General features: G+C 52.7%; 1 protein-coding gene across 1 annotated transcript in view; it reads right to left on the bottom strand.

Moving 5' to 3' along the window:
- scrib (scribble planar cell polarity protein) overlaps window positions 1–7,694 on the bottom strand; it is a 78,881-nt gene extending 71,187 nt beyond the window's left edge. Inside the window, exon 1 of the mRNA XM_084461257.1 lies at window positions 6,689–7,694. Within this exon, the coding sequence (XP_084317383.1) occupies window positions 6,689–6,847 (159 nt within the window). The 5' untranslated portion in view covers window positions 6,848–7,694. The remainder of the gene's footprint in view (window positions 1–6,688) is intronic.
- Between the last annotated feature and the right edge of the window lie 10,000 nt (window positions 7,695–17,694).

The raw sequence follows: 17,694 nt of genomic DNA, 5'->3' as shown, positions 1-17,694 counted from the left end.
TATACCTGACGTCCCTTACCCCCCAAAAAAGTTGGGGTGGGAGTGGCTGGGGTAATCCATTCTCTGCAACTCTGCATTTCCCAGGGTTTGAATGACGACCACATTTTCTCATCATCTACTCAGATAGTCTGTAGTCTCTCCACTGGGCAACCAGAACCAACCTGTACCACAGCTTACTGGTCCCAGAGAGGAGAGAGCAGAGAGAGAGGAGGGAGAGCAGAGAGACAGGGGGAGAGCAGAGAGAGAGGAGGGAGAGCAGAGAGAGAGGAGGGAGAGCAGAGAGAGAGGAGGGAGACAGAGCAGAGATGGAGTGAGCGAGGGAGAGAAAGAGAGCGGGCGAGCGGGTGGAGGGGGTTACCGCAGAGGGGCCGGCGCAGTGGCAGGTGTGATTTATCACCAGTCCTGGCCTAGTTCAGCCAGCCCTCCTCCCAGTCCAGCTCTCCCTCCTCCCTCTCCTCCTCTACGCCCTCTCCTACTGGCTGGCTGCAGACCGGGGGAGGGCATGTAAACCACTAACGTACTTGAGAAGAACACAGTCTACAAAGTACTGTCCTAGATACTGTATTTAATAAAAACACTTCGCTGAACTTTTGGTTGTAGGGCAGGTGATGCGCCAGTCAGACAAAGCACCTGAATTTTTCTTCCATTAAGTGAACGCGGACAGTCGGGGAGTGGAGCGAGATTTCACCAAAACAGCAGCAGGAAATCACGGACATCTCCTTCATTGTAGAGGATAATAAAGCTGGACTGTTTAAACAAAAGACGTGTCCCATTAACCAAATTACTTATTCCACCAGCAGGAAACAATAGGATAATTACAACGCGTTGAGCCACAGCAGCAAAGCCAAGAAGTGAACATGAATCAGATTCAAGTTGAACTGCAGTTTGACCCAAAACTGAAAATACACAGGAGACTCAGGAGAGAGCAAATAGTCTCATATCCCATCATGAGGGAGTAGGGGGTTCATGGCTGAGGCCCATCTTTACAGACGGGTGAAGCCCTAATTCACCCTCAGGCAAGAGAGAGACTTGAGAGCCAGACTTCCTTGTAAAAACGTTTTTGTGTAGGCTTCCAGTCGCCCAGAAAGATTTGAGTGTGTGGGAGTACTTGCCTTGACAGACAGACTCCTTCAGCCAATCAGCATAACAAAACATAGATCAAACTTTTGCCAAATCGAGTTGGAAGAAGTGGCACCTTTTAGCCCTGTGTTAAGTCGATTTTCAGGGGATAACCCTGCAAATTCGGGCCTAACACTGCTCTGCAGGGCCAGCAAGTAGGGCCAGCAAGTACTAGGCTAAAGTCGGGGTTAGTGCATTTTGGAATGTGCCAGGATTGTGCCAGTGTGAAAGCTTTCTTAGGCTGGGGCTAACAGCTCCCTTTGGCCGGGGCTAACAGCTCCCTTAGGCCGGAGCTAACAGCTCCCTTAGGCCGGAGCTAACAGCTCCCTTAGGCCGGGGCTAACAGCTCCCTTAGGCCGGGGCTAACAGCTCCCTTAGGCCGGAGCTAACAGCTCCCATAGACCGGGCTAACAGCTCCCTTAGGCCGGGGCTAACAGCTCCCTTAGGCCGGAGCTAACAGCTCCCTTAGGCCGGAGCTAACAGCTCCCTTAGGCCGGAGCTCACAGCTCCCTTAGCCTGAGGCTCAGAAGGTTCTAAGAATGCACTGAGCCTGGGCTAGGTGAAATGTGAAAAGCCCTAATGTGACAGTAAGATTGTAGGATTCCAGCATGGGGCTCTCTTGTACTACCCGCTCCAGCTCCGAGTCCCCCCCACACACACACACACCTCCTCTCTCCACCTCGCATGCAAAGTCGGCCTCTTGTTTCCTAATTATATGTTTCATAATAAGAAACATATAATGGGGTCGAACATACCTGGTTTCATAACTTTATTTTGTCCGTAATTTTATTGCAGAAGGCACTATAGCGCCATTTTCGTAGCCGACAGGCCAGAAGTAAGAAGATGAACTCAGTCCCATAAAATCAAAGAAGAAATCCATTAGTCTTATATGCCTGGCCTACCTAACCTGGTCTCAGATACCTTGCCTACCTAACCTGGTCCTTAAGAGTAACACTGGGAGGAGTGTCTGTCAAACCTGTTCTGCAGACAATAGATCTACACATCCAGTGGAGACACACCCACCACCTCACATTTTCATCCGTCTTCATCCACAACAATGGCAAGCCAAACAGTTGTCACTGCAGTGTAGCTGAGGCCAAGAGGCTCGGATGATCCAGCAAAAACAAATTGATTTTTCACATTTCTGTCTGTCTGTATTCTACAGTATGGTTTCATGGTTTGAAAAAGACCAATTAACCTACTCCTAATACAATTAAAGAGTGACTCATAGCGTATTGGTAAAACTGACTGAGTGGCCTTCACCTGGTTATAATGCCCATTTAACTACTCATGTTTTGGGTGTACAAATGCGAGTCTGGCCAGAGGCAGTACAGAACAACACACAGGTAGCAGAACAAAGAGCAGGGACACTGGATATGACGGCCTGGGTAGGGGGGATGTCAGACCGGCTGAATGGGCTACTTTGTAAGCTGTCATGGGACTTTTCTGGGACTGTTAAAAGATACTTCCCCCTCCTCAAGCAAATCTTGGGAAAAGCCCACATCCCATAACTCACAAGAGCCCGTCTAACTAGGCCCAGTTAACGGGTTGATTGGACAGCAAGCACACATTCTCAGCCATCATGATTCATGAAAGTCATGCTTGTTCTCTCTGGAATGAAAGTGTACTACTACTCATCATCATCATCATCACACACACACACAGCGGCTAATCCAGTGCTCTCCTCATCCTCCATGTTTTTGTCATTGGCATGTTTACCAGTTCATGGTATTTGTGAAAGCCACTGAGGAAGCCTACTTAGCAGCAGCAGCACAAAAGATGCATTAAAGAGTAGTGGGGATTAAGAGTTGCGTAATGAGAAAACACAGAGCCGGGACTTGGGCATGAAGGGGAATTCCTGATTGCTAGCTCTCTCTCGCTCTCTCTCTCTTTTACAAAGGAGGCCCTTTGATACTGTCACAGTGAGGAAAACCTCACAGAGGCCTAGGGCTGCACAATTAATCGTGAATTAATCGAAGTCGCGATTATGACCTCCACGATTAACTAATCGTAAAAGGCCGCAATTAATGTGATTAATAATTTTGCTTTGAATTGAGTGTGCTAGGACTACACGGACGAATCACAGGCGCTTATGCTGTCTGACCAATCACATGCGTTCCCGCTGAGTGCGCCGTGTGCAGCAATTTCAGTACCCGCAGCCGTGAGTAGTGAAAAATTTTGCGAAAACGAGGTCAGTGAGTTAGTAGCAAGAAAGGGATCAACGTCCGTGATTTGGGAGCATTTTGATAATATTATATATTAATATTATATATTAAATATTAATCGCAATTATTAATCACAATTAGCATTTTAAGCAAATAATTGCAATTATCTTTTGTCATAATTGTGCAGCCCTACTGTGGCCCAATGCATTTCTCTGTCAGAACCAATGTGCTGGCACAGCCTGTCCGAAACATATAATTTTGTTCTTCACAGCATAATAAAAATGTTTGATAATATTTCTTCTAAGGGAAGCAATCTTGTCGTAAGAAATACACTGGAAAGGAGCCAAGAGATAGAGCTAGTCCACCTGCCCCCTTATGTTTCTTTTCTCCTGTTTTCACCAAGCACAGCCCCGTCAGAAACAGAGATTACTACAACACACACACCCACACTCCCACTCCCACACACACAATCTAGGGTGGCCAGTTGGTGGCTCAAGAGAATCACAGTGAATTTAAGACATCTGAATAACCATCTGTTCACACTGCTAACCCCCCCCACCCACCCCCCAAAACCCTATAAAGCAGATCTACCCCCTCAACATGGCACTAATTGACCATCACACACACACACACACACACACACACACACACACACACACACACACACACACACACACACACACACACACACACACACACACACACACACACACACACACACACACACACACACACACACACACACACACACACACACACACACCTACTACTGATTAACTGTCCTCAACCGGATTATGCAGTTCAAGACACTTGGTTTATCACACTGGAGGGGCTACTATGGTAAAGTCCAAGTTAACATGATCTAGATTGACCATGATCTGTGTGAATCTCAATAAAAGGAAAGCTGTCAGTCTGAGGAGAGACATTTGATTGGGTTTGCCTGGCGGAACCCCCGGGGAAGCCAGCCTGTCGACCATCTCGCTCTGCTGTCACACTGCTGAGGAGATGGTGACCAATGAGCTGATTCATCTCTGTGACATCTGCCACACATGGTGGTGCATTCGTTCATTCAATTAATTCATTTGTTCATTCACACCCGCGGTTTCTGTCTCAGACTGACATCACAGCAGTCCGTAATCCCACAGAGACTTGCGATCAACAGAGGAGGGAATTCATGAGTGAAAAGAGCCTGAATAAACCACCGAGCGTGAAATCACAGTACCGTACAACGAAGGACATCTTGAGATTCATTGTCACGTAAAAGACATCAACTCTCTAAGGTTACACGGCTGTCATTGTTAGGCGAGAGACCGTGATGACAAGTTAACTTATGATGGATGACATCATTGAGGCCAGGGAACTCTGTAATGTTAACGGTCTCATTAGCTCTACAGCTAGCCCCTAGTCTCATTACAGAAACACACATAAGCCCTGTCATAACCAAGAAGGTTATTAGGTCCCAAGTCCCGAACCTCTATGAGTCTGACCTCGCTGGGAGCTGTAGTCTAAAGCACTCCTGAGACTGACGCACAAGGGGGGGCCACATATTTAATGTCTCACGCAACACGCCCACTAACATGGGTGGCTATGTCACTCCACATTTGTTCCTGTCGGCTAAAGCCAGCGCCACGTAGGGAGGTCCGTCTTTGCTGGTTGGAGGTCCGTCTTTACTGGTTGGAGGTCTGTCTTTGCTGGTTGGAGGTCTGTCTTTGCTGGTTGGAGGTCCGCGTCGGGGGTATCAGAGTGTAGCCCCGACGTGTCTCTGGGCTGAGCCAAGGAACTTGCATAGAACGTTCAGATTTTGCCTTTTCCCTGGAACTTCTGCTGCACCGAGAGCCTGCCCCGCAATTCCATTGAAGTTGCTCCTACCCACTGTCACAAGCCACATGAGTTGACTGAGTGACTTGTCAGTCTTCTTTTCTTTACGTTCCTGGGGCTCAGGAGTAGACCAGGCTTTTATCCATCACAGCAGCCACATTAAGGCAACTCCAGCTCCTCTGTCTCACATATAACCACGAGCCCAACTAACTAGCTTCGAGACCGATCAAATACTTAACAACTAAGTCTGTGTGTGTGCTTTCGTGTGTTGTAGCAGAGCACTGAGCAGACCTCACCCCCCCCCCCCTCAACACTCTCCGTCTGTGTCCCACCAGAAGGCAGAAGCCAAGTCCACTCAGCTTATAGTCACGTCTCGTGGCCTAGTCAGCACAAAAAACAACCATACACTCGTACATTCTCTCACACACACACACGGCGCACACTAAGACTTAAGAATGGGTGCCGGTAAAGAGAACTAAACCAGATTATCTTTTGCTGAACACCTGCATTCTCTCTTGTTTGCATACCGGTAAATAGGCTTTAACAACTTTGTGCGTCACTGACACACATTCTGCACAAACTGCTCACATCATGGTTTGTCACAGCTAAGACTACAAAGAGACAATGTGGTGCATGTGTTAAAGGGTACAATGAGTAGCATGCTTCCACATGAGCGGACAACTGCACAAAAGCTTTCAGGTGGCTGCAGCAGTTTGGCCATTCCATCTCTTGACCTTGGGCTGTCGACACCACAGTATTTTGTTAGTGCCTGTGTGCCTACTTGGTCCTTTGCGCCACCGCAAGCCATCAGACTCTGGAGTCAAGAGTCTCTTGTGTTTCTGAGCAGAACAAGCCCAGGAACTACATCTCCCATCATCATCCACGGCCCCAGAAACAATGAGCAGCACAGAGTAAATAAGGAGTCAGGATTCTGCTTCACTTCACTTGCACTCCGCCTAAATGAGTGTGTTGGAGAGTTAGGGTGGGGAAGAGACGAATAAGCATACAGCTCACCTAAAAATAACCCAGAGAGGCCAGGGCCTGCCAGCGCGAGCAGAACTTCTGTCATATTTCACAAAAGAGGAGTGTGGGTGTGGAGATGGTGGGAAGAGTCATTCCACGCATGCCTCCCCCATCTCGTTCAAATCCCACCGGCCCATGCCGTTACTGCGGGCAACAAACTGCATGCCAGCTCTTCTTGTCGACACACTGGATATCGCGCCCACACACTACTCTGCGGTAGCGAGCAGCCTCTCCTCTGCTTGCGTGTGTCCACCGAGTCCAGTGATCCATCCATCACGCAGGCCCGCTCTCCTCTCTTGAGCATCCGCTGAGATGAATCTTGGAGGGGGCGACAGCTTGACGTTTTAGCAATGTGTGTACTCATGAGCACTTACCTCTCCTCTCACGTGTCAGTCAGTAGATAACAATAGAAAAAGTCATGGACCATTATACAGGACATTACACTGTCACAGGCCCATACCTTTCAGAGTGTTAAAACGCCAATGCTGCAGAAAATGAGTGCAACCACATCGCTCCAGACACACAGATTTAAAATGCAAAAATGAAAACCACTGGTTGCTCACCTTGGGCAGTTCTTCAAGTTGGTTGGCGTCGAGGAGAAGCTCTTCTAGGCTCCGGCTGTAGCGGAATATCTCATCGGGGACAGCCTTCAAGCTGCAGTGTCGCTTGTCCACCGTCTCGACGTGGCGGTTGCAGCGCCACAAAGGGATACACTTCAACATCTCCGGCCGCCGTGGGGGTCTGGTTGCCGGTGCTACTCAACACTCCGCATCGGAGAGAGAAACGGGCGAGTGTTGTTGGGGAGGAGGGAAGTGGAAAGAACTCCGTCCAAGGCCCCCAAAACGGTTGCAGGGTGGTTAAAATCCAGTTACAACCAAGGACACCGAAGGAGTATCCGTATCGTACTAATTCCCAATTCCAGTTCTGACCGTGGGTGTCCAGGCTCCAACAAGCAGAAAGCTGCAGCTATAACTATATCTTCTGGCTGGCTAGCGACCTCGTTTTCCTAGAGGGCTGTATCAAACTGTTGACACAGCTACTACTGCTTTAAAAAGACATACATTAAAATAACGCACAGCCGTTTTCATTTCCATAGTTATGCTAACGATATAGCTAATAAAAGGCTAGCCAGCGACGTAGGCTTGCTCGCTTTACTTGACACACACAGGGAAGCTGGCCTGCTAGCTCGCAAGTAACGTTATGGCTAGCTAGCTACTCTGATCCACTAATGTTAACGTTACTACGTTACGCCAACTAGAAAGCGAAGGGTTTCACGGTGTCCGTGACAAGTGATCCTTCTGACTATTAGCTAAAATAATCTTCCCATTAAAACACAGGCTGGCCTGGCGAGCAAGTTACCAGAAATTGTCCGTGTAACCCGCGACCAACGCAAGGACTCCGAGCGGTCTCCCGTCCTTCCTGACCTCGGTCCAGTTGCGTCTTGCAGTCAAGAAGTCGTCCTCACGCCGGCTGTGTCGAGACTGACTTTTCAATATCTACGATGCTGGCTGTCGTATTTGAGCAATGATCCAGCATCTAGATAGCTACATAAGCCAAACGCCGTTTAGAAGCGATACTGTAGCTGGAACCAACAACAACGGGATTCCTTTCCCTCCTTGCACCAGGCCGGCGAGGTGTGTGTGGGGGGCTGGGCAGGGCTGGACTGAGCTGAGGATGAAGCTACCGCCGCTTTGTGGTTTAGCTGCTGGCTAGCTAGCGAAACTGGAGCTAATCGATGAGGGAGCAACGCAGAAGTCCAAAGAGGCGCAGCCGTCAATGTGGACAGCAGCCACCAAATATATCTGGTTGTGTGAAGTCTATTTTGTATTTCGTCGTTAGCAAGTTTCCTGGCAACTTTCCAGAATGAAGGAAAAAGCCAAAGCTAGCCAACAAACCAGCTAGTTAGTTGTGTGGTAAGAATGTGATGTGATGATGATGGAGGTTCAGGCTAACGACAATCGCCTAGCTCCGCCCAGCGACTCCTCCTCATTGTTGTTGTATGAGGGTACCCTCGTTTTGTACGACTACTTAAAATGAAAGGATGAGAATCTCAAGTACTTAGTATTAGTACAGCTAGACGTACTAGTAGTGCGTTAATTCAACATTTTGTTCTCAACAACACAAGCCTTCATGCATTCTATGCAATTTCCTTCTGGGATCAATAAAGTACCTTATGTATTCGTGGAAAGTAGATGAAAGTTGGAAATGTAATGTAAACCCCGCCCAGCAGCTCAAGCACCAGCTGTCCCTGGATTATAAAACTCGTATCTCAAGTTTCTGCCGACTCCCTTACATCGTCAAACAGTCATATAGCGACCCCAGGTGGCTAGAGCAATGATTAGCCTTGATTTGATTACATAGCCCATGGACATAGCCCAACAGCGCCATCTACCGTTTAATTCAAATTCGTTAAAGGGGTAGCCTAGTGTGCTATTTTAGACATTAGCACTCTTTGTGGTATGTCTACCATGAACCTTAAAAATAGAGACCATCATTTCACAGATTGTTCCAGCATTGACCTAGCTGCAGTTTTTCCGCGGGCTCTCACAGGGCTACAGTGGAAGTCAGTGTGGCATACGTAAATGCGTTGGAAAAACTGATAAATGTGCTTTTCCGAGACGGGAAGCACATGGTGTCATTTTACCAGTCTCAGTATGCTCTCCTGTGAAATGTATCGCAATCGGAATATTTTTACGTGTTTGGCATGGCTTGGGCATAAGCATTTCCCTGGCCCTGGTTTTCGCTGCTCCCACGGTGGACTACGTAAATCATACCAAGCACGTAAAAATAATATTTGGATTGCAATACATTTCACAGGGGAGCAAACAGACTGGTAAGATTACACCACGTGCTTCCCGTCTCGGGAAAAGCACATTTGTCAGGTTCATGGTAGAAAGACCACAAAAAGGGCTAAATGTCCAAAATAGCACACTACTTAAATGTGTGGAGATCAGGGAAGACTTCATAAATTACTAATTTTGGCAGTAGGCCTACATGTATATTTTTTCCATCATTTAAAACTAAATGATCTGACAATTGGCTAACAACTATTCTAGCATCTAAACTCCCTAAACGTCAATAGAACCCCTGTGAAGAGGTGGAAACTTCAAGTATCTTGGTGTCCAGATCACCAAGGACCTGACATGGACGACAAACATGGGCACGGTGGTGAGCACGTCAAGGCAGAGGCTGGTCCACCTCAGGTATCTGAGGATATTCTCAGTGTCCCCGCAGATACTCAGGAGTTTCTACACACATCCTGACTGTCATCACCGCCTGGTTTATGGGAGTAGCACCAAGACCAGAAGGCACTGCAAAGAGGGGTACGGTCAGCAGAATGTATCACAAGGGTGACTCTCCCACATCTCCAGAGGGCATCTACTCAAGGCGGTGCAGAACCAGGGCCAGGGAAATCCTGAAGGATCCCAATCACGCGGACAACACCCTCTTCTCTCTGCTCAGGTCAGGGAGGAGGTATTGCATACTCAAAACCAACTCAACTCTTCCCTCAGTCCATCAGGATCCAGAATGAAGAGATTGACTCTTGAAATCTGGACTAAACTCTGTAGCTACACTCAGCACAACTGCACTTTATATTTATACTCTGTCGAATATTCTGTACATATCTACATTCTGTACTTGTGAATATACATATCAATATACTCTATAGATAAATAGATATACCCATAATTCCTTCTTATCTAACCCAATTGCACCTCACCTATGCCCCCAGCATCCCATCCCTTCATGTATTATACTGTGAGGGTTTGGTTTTGGGACCCAGGCGCAACAGGAAAGGAGGAGGCAAGGAACGGTAAAGCCCGGAGGGGCGATTTAATAAGATCAAAAAGGGGGATGTGGTAGTCGTACAGCCGATGGTCAGGCAGGAGCGTGGTAGTCGTACAGGCGATGGTCAGGCAGGAGCGGGGTTGTCGTACAGGCGATGGTCAGGCAGGAGCGGGGTTGTCGTACAGGCGATGGTCAGGCAGGAGCGGGGTTGTCGTACAGGCGATGTTCAGGCAGGAGCGGGGTTGTCGTACAGGCGATGGTCAGGCAGGAGCGTTGTCGTACAGGCGATGTTCAGGCAGGAGCGGGGTTGTCGTACAGGCGATGGTCAGGCAGGAGCGCAAGAGTATTATGGTAAGATCTGGCGATGAGTGGAGTGTAGACCAGGTTCTTGTAGAGGTTGAAGGTGATTGCAGAACGAGGGACAGGTGTGGTGATGATAATTGGAAACCGGTGAGTAGAGCCGCGCCAGCGTCATCGTCGGAGACGAGCGCGCCGTTCTTGTCTTTGCGCACGGGCCGATGTGCTGGGCATGTCGGGATCCGATTCTTCGTCACCGGAGAGGGAGGAGACTGCCGAGTCCGCGGAGCTGGCCGGAGACGGGGAACGCCCGGCAGTGGGGGGAAACTCCGGAGAGCCAGAGCGTTGTATGCCCGGGCTGATGCGACGTGCGGTAGAGCGCGTAGGACGCCCCGAGCGCGCAGCGGGTCCAGAGGGGAGAGAGGGAGACGGTTGTGGAGGCGAGGGCATGCGAGCCGTAACAGGACCCCCCCCCCGAGGGGAGCCACCTGGCGACCGACCGGGGGCGTCAGGATGTGCCCTGTAGAAGTCCCGGAGGAGAGACGGGTCCATAATGAGCTGCCTGGAGATCCAGCTGCACTCCTCGGGGCCGTACCCCTCCCAATCCACCAGGTATTGGAACCCCCGACCCCGGCGGCGCACCTTCAGCAGCCGCCGAACTGTCCACTGGGGATGCCCGTCGACCATCTGGGGAGGCGGAGGAGCTGGGGCAGAAGGCATGAGAGGACTCGAGGAGACAGGTTTGATCTTGGACACATGGAATACAGGGTGTACCCGCATGGAAGCAGGGAGCTTAAGACGTACCGCAGCCGGGTTCAGGACACGGTCGATCTCGAAGGGCCCAACGAAGCGCGGAGCCAGCTTCTTGGAGGGGACCTGGAGCGGAAGATCAGCAGTGGAGAGGTAGACACGTTGACCGGGCCGATACGCCGGAGCAGGAGTGCGGCGGCGGTTGGCACCGCGGCAGGAGCGCTCGTTGGAGCGGAGCAGGGCCCTGCGGACCTCCCTCCAGACACGGCGACAGCGGCTGAGGTGGGCCTGGACGGAGGGGACGGAGGCCTCCGACTCCTGGAGAGAGAACAGCGGGGGCTGGTACCCGAGGGATGACTCGAACGGAGACCTGCCAGTGGCAGCGCTGGTCAGGGCATTGAGGGAGTATTCGACCCAGGGCAGGTCCTTGCTCCAGGAGGTGGGGTGGAGAGCCGACACACAGCGGAGAGCGGACTCCAGGCTCTGGTTGGCCCGTTCGGCCTGGCCGTTGGTCTGCGGGTGGTAGCCAGAGGAGAGGCTGATGGTGGCGCCTATCTCCTTGCAGAAGGCCCTCCAGACTTGGGAGGTGAATTGAGGCCCACGGTCCGAGACAATGTCTCCGGGGAGACCGTGGAGCCGGTAGACATGCTGGACGAGGAGCTCAGCTGTCTCCGCAGAGGACGGGAGCTTGGGGAGCGCCACCAGATGGACCGCCTTGGAGAACCGGTCCACCACGGTGAGGATGACCGTGTTGCCCCTGGAGGGGGGAAGACCGGTGATGAAGTCCAGGGCGATGTGGGACCAGGGACGGCTGGGGACCGGGAGAGGACGCAGGAGGCCAGCCGGGGGCTGGTGGGACGCCTTGCTGCGGGAGCAGACGGGACAGGCGACCACAAACTCCCGGACGTCGGACCTCATGGAGGGCCACCAGAACCGTCGGCTCAGGAAGGAGAGGGTGCGGTGAACCCCGGGATGGCACGCAAACCGGCTGGCATGGCCCCACTGGAGCACCCGGGACCGGACCGAGTCCGGCACGAAGAGCCGGCGAGGAGGAACGTTGGCCGGACTGGGTTGGGCGCGTTGGGCCTGCCTCACCACCGCCTCAATGTTCATAGTGATCACCCCTACGACACGCGAGGTCGGCAGGATGGTCTCAGGCTCCGCGGGGGGCGCCTCGGGCGCGTGGAGGCGGGACAGCGCGTCGGCCTTGGCGTTGCGGGAGCCGGGCCGGAAGGTGAGGGTAAAGTCGAACCTCCCTAGGAACTGCGACCACCGCGCCTGGCGGGAGTTGAGGCGCTTGGCCGCCCGGATGAAGGTCAGGTTCTTGTGGTCCGACCAGACGAGGGTGGTGTGTTCCGCGCCCTCAAGCCAATGGCGCCACTCCTCCAAGGCCCCCACCACCGCCAACAACTCCCTGTTCCCGATGTCGTAATTCACCTCAGCCGGGGTGAACCGGCGGGAGAGGAAGGCACAGGGGTGCAACTTCTGGTCCTCCACTGACCGCTGGGACAGAACAGCACCGATGCCGGTGTCCGATGCGTCAACCTCGACCACGAACTGCCTGGAGGGGTCAGGATGGAGAAGGACCGGAGCGGTGGTGAAGCGCTCCTTGAGCGCAGAGAAGGCGGCGCTGGCAGCCGGTGTCCAGATGAACGGACGCAGGGATGAGGTGAGGTGGGTGAGGGGAGCTGCTACCCGGCTGTAGTCCCGTATGAAACGGCGGTAAAAGTTAGCGAAGCCAAGGAAGCTCTGGAGTTGCCTCCGGGTAGAGGGTTGAGGCCATTCGACCACGGTCTTGATTTTGCGGGGGTCGGGTCGCGTCAGGCCTCCCTCCACAATGAGCCCCAGGAACTCCACTGACGCGGAGTGAAAGGTGCACTTCTCCGCCTTGATGTATAGGCGGTTCTCCCGGAGACGCTGGATTACCATGCGGACGTGTTGGACGTGCTCCTCAGCGCTCCTGGAGAACACAAGGATGTCGTCCAGGTAGAGAACCACAAATACGTCCAGCATGTCCCTGAGCACGTCGTTCATCAGGGCCTGGAAGACGGCGGGGGCGTTGGTGAGGCCGAAGGGCATGACGAGGTATTCGTAGTGGCCACGGGAGGTCTTGAAGGCGGTCTTCCATTCGTCCCCCTCACGGATACGCACCAGGTGATAAGCGTTTCTGAGGTCCAACTTGGTGAAGATGGTGGCACCGGTGAGGGGTTCAAAATTGGAGCTCATGAGGGGGAGTGGGTATTTATTCTTCACCGTGATGTTGTTGAGCAGCCTGTAGTCGATGCACGGCCTCAGGTCACCTCCCTTCTTCTTTACAAAGAAGAACCCCGCTGCCACCTGGGAACGAGATGGTCGGATGAGGCCCTCGGCCAAGCACTCGGAGATGTAGGTGTCCATGGCAGCTTTCTCCGGGAGGGAGAGGTTGTAGAGACGACTGGCTGGGAGAGGGGCGCCAGGGTGGAGCTCGATGGCGCAGTCGTAGGGTCGATGAGGGGGAAGTGTGCGGGCGCGCTCCTTACTGAAGGCCTCCCCGAGGTCGTGGTACATCAAAGGGACCGTGGAGAGGTCAGGAGGAGCGGGACGGGGCCGGTCAACCCGAGTGGAGGTCTGAGCAGCTCGGAGGCAGCGGGCGTGGCAGGTGGTGCTCCAGCTGAGGATGCGCCCCGAGCTCCAGCAGACATGAGGGGTATGGAGTTCCAGCCAGGGCCTCCCTAAGATGAACGGAGCGTCGGGAGAGTGGATGACGAAGGGGCGGACGTTCTCCACGTGGTTACCCGAGACTGTGAGAGTGAGGGGCAGGGTCCGGTGCGTGATGGGACCCATGGGATGGCCATCCAGGGCGAAAGCCGAGAGGGGCCTCTCCAGAGGGGAGAGAGGGAGCGCCGCTTTGTGGGCGAACTTGACGTCCACGAAGTTCTCGTCGGCACCGGAGTCGATGAGGACAGGGACGGAGAGCGTGTGCCCCTGCCAGGCGAGGGTGACAGTGAACCTGGCGGCACGGGTCCGGGATAGAGTATGGATGAGCCGGCTTACTCGGTACCCCCTGGCGAGTGAGCCTACTCTTTTTGCCGCCCTGGGAGGTGCAGAGGAACAGGAGTCGACGGCGTGCGCTGGGCTAGCGCAGTATATGCATAGTCCGTTCTGTTCCCGGTGCTCACGCTCTGCAGGGGTCAGTCGGGTCCAACCCAGTTGCATGGGTTCCTCTCCAGCGGTGTTTGGGGGGGCGAGGGAGGCCGGGGCAGGCCGAGAGAGACCGGCAGAGGGAGGCGGAGACGGTCTGGGTGCGCTGTGGTGTTGGTGCGCCCGCTCGCGCCTGCGTTCCCGGTGGCGCTCGTCTATGGCTATGGAGAGGGAGACGAGTTGGTTCAGGGTCGCTGGTCTGTCTCCTCCAGCCAGGCTGTCCTTCATGGCGTCCCCCAGACCCCGTCGGAAGGCGCTGTATAGGGCAGACTCGTTCCAGGAGCAACGGGCAGCGAGGATGCGGAACTCCGTGGCGTAGTCCGCTACTGAGCTGGAACCCTGGGTGAGGGCGGAGAGAGCAGCGTCCGCGTCCTGTCCGTGGACGTCGTGGTCGAACACAGTCCTGAATTCTGCCACGAAGGCAGTGTAGTCCTGCATGTAGGCAGCTGCGCCCTCGCGACCCGCCATGACCCAACGGCGAGCCCGTCCCGTGGTCAGGTTGGCAATGTAGGCTATCCGAGCCGACGCAGTGGAGTACATGCTTGGCTGGAGGTCAAACACGTACTCACACTGCATGAGGAACTCCCGGCAGAGGGTGAACGTCCCGTCGTAGAGGGCCGGGGAGGCGAGATGGGGCTCCCGGTTTGGTGGAGCGGTGGGGTTCAGGAACGGAGCCAGGCGGGCACTGACCGCGGTGACCTGGTCGGACAGGGTGCAGACCAGAGTAGCGAGGCCCCTCAGTCGCTCGTCCTGGGCGTGCTGTTGGGCAGATACCTGCTGCAGTTGCTCAGCTTGGGTCCGTGGGAGGGCTTGGAGTAGTCCGGGAGGTGCAGGTCTCTCCTCCATGTTGGCTGGGTCCAAACTGGCCAGATCTTACTGTGAGGGTTTGGTTTTGGGACCCAGGCGCAACAGGAAAGGAGGAGGCAAGGAACGGTAAAGCCCGGAGGGGCGATTTAATAAGATCAAAAAGGGGGATGTGGTAGTCGTACAGCCGATGGTCAGGCAGGAGCGTGGTAGTCGTACAGGCGATGGTCAGGCAGGAGCGGGGTTGTCGTACAGGCGATGGTCAGGCAGGAGCGGGGTTGTCGTACAGGCGATGGTCAGGCAGGAGCGGGGTTGTCGTACAGGCGATGTTCAGGCAGGAGCGGGGTTGTCGTACAGGCGATGGTCAGGCAGGAGCGTTGTCGTACAGGCGATGTTCAGGCAGGAGCGGGGTTGTCGTACAGGCGATGGTCAGGCAGGAGCGCAAGAGTATTATGGTAAGATCTGGCGATGAGTGGAGTGTAGACCAGGTTCTTGTAGAGGTTGAAGGTGATTGCAGAACGAGGGACAGGTGTGGTGATGATAATTGGAAACCGGTGAGTAGAGCCGCGCCAGCGTCATCGTCGGAGACGAGCGCGCCGTTCTTGTCTTTGCGCACGGGCCGATGTGCTGGGCATGTCGGGATCCGATTCTTCGTCACCGGAGAGGGAGGAGACTGCCGAGTCCGCGGAGCTGGCCGGAGACGGGGAACGCCCGGCAGTGGGGGGAAACTCCGGAGAGCCAGAGCGTTGTATGCCCGGGCTGATGCGACGTGCGGTAGAGCGCGTAGGACGCCCCGAGCGCGCAGCGGGTCCAGAGGGGAGAGAGGGAGACGGTTGTGGAGGCGAGGGCATGCGAGCCGTAACATATACAGTATGTATATACTTTGTATCTAGATAGTACATAACACGTTTTACCTTTATACTTAAAAATATATATATTTTAAAAAGGGAACACTTAATCATCACACACCAAGTCAATTAAACTTCTGGGATATCGATCTGTCCAGTTAGGAAACAAACGATCGTGAATCAATTTCACCTGCTTTGGTGCAAGTGAAAGTAGCAACAGGTGGACAGGAGAGGCAACAGCAAGACAACCCCCAAAAAGGACATGGTTTTGCAGGTGGTGGCCACAGACCATTTCTATTTCCTTATCCTTCCTGACTGGTTTTTCTCTAGTTTTGCATTTTGATACTGACCCTTGTCACTATTAGTAGCATGAGGCGGTACCTGCCACCCAGAGACGGATTACAGACTGGGCCAATGTGGATGGTGCCCAAGGGCCCTTGACTACCAGTGGCCCTGGGCCTTTCGCAGCAGTTAACGAAGCCCATCAACAATCTTTTCTTTTTTTTGATGCCCATTCAGTGCCCTCTGACTACCGGGGCCCCTGGCCCTCTATAGAGCCCTCTGACACCTAGACCCCCAGCCCTTCAACTACCTGTGTGGCACAGGTAGTTGAAGGTCCGGGGGCCTATTCTATTCAGAGGGCCTGAGACGGTGGCCATGGTAGTAAGAGGGTCCAGTAGAGGGCCAGGTGCCCTGGTAGTCAGAGGGCCCTATAGGAGGGCTGAGGGTCCTGGTACAGTAGTCAGAGGGCTCTAGTGCCCCTAGAAAGCCCTCCGACCTCTCTCAGTTGTGCACAATGTCTCCAAGCTGTCTACAGCGTTGACACCAACTAAATTCAGGGAAAGCACTGCGCACGGAATGGATCAGTGGGTTGTTTCATTTAAGATGTGCTTGGACCCGGATTTTAACTGATCTAGTCAAAAAGGATTTACCAAGATTCGCTCAAAAGGTTAAGTCTGGTTTATTGAGAAAACAATACGAGCGCAAGGACTTCCTGGACAACACAACAAGAGTGGTTCATCCAAAGAAGTGAAGCCTCCTGATCTTGTGCTGCCTTATATTCAAGCAAAACACAGGTACGGCGCTTCCAGGATGTGATTGGCTAATCCATTGTACGTCATATGAAATGGCAGGCGTGGCCGAGAATACAGACATGTGACATGAGAAAAGGCGGCAATTTCTTGGACAAAAGGAGAGAGAGAACAAAGGTTTAAGGTGTTTGGAATAGAAAGGTCTTGAGGCCAGATGTAAATTCTATAACACATGTTACTTGCATTATCGTATGACTGCCCCTACAGTTGGACAGGTCCAGTCCCAGACTGTCCACCACAGCAATAAGGTGTTCAGCTAAGAATGGATCAAACTTTTCCAATAGCTCTAGGATGTCCAGGAAATTTCCATTGTGAGATGACCCAGTAGCTCATCATCCCCCCTGAAAGCAAGCCATCTCTCCCCTAAAAATTGTATCACAGCCACAACTCTTCTTAAAACCTCCCTCCAGTACTGCCTCTCTCCATAAATTTGCTTAGCCAGCCTGAGCGCATATATGACAATATGAAGTTTGAATTGTCAGTGGTAGGAGAACACCTGATTACCTTGTCACCATTATGTCAAGCCAAGAGTCAACATTTATTCAGTATCTTGCCAGCAACCAAGAATATTGTAAAACAGTTAGCGCATCCTCCTTTTGGTCTTGGTGTTGTTTAATAGGCAATTACAAGCAAATATTAATACCAAATATGCTGTAAATATATCATGTAAATCCTGCATGACATAATGTCTACAGGTGCTTTCTGGACGCATAGGCTGCGTACTGAAGGTAATTTATGATTTATATTTACGTGACACAAGCAGTTGATTTTCTTGCAGTCACAGTGCTGTTATCTTCTTCCAGCTCCCAT

This window comes from Borostomias antarcticus (genome assembly GCF_949987555.1).
Source record: "Borostomias antarcticus genome assembly, chromosome: 2".
Lineage (NCBI taxonomy): Eukaryota > Metazoa > Chordata > Actinopteri > Stomiiformes > Stomiidae > Borostomias > Borostomias antarcticus.
Note: the sequence above shows the minus strand (reverse complement) of the source record. Positions and strands in the feature narration are given on the sequence as shown.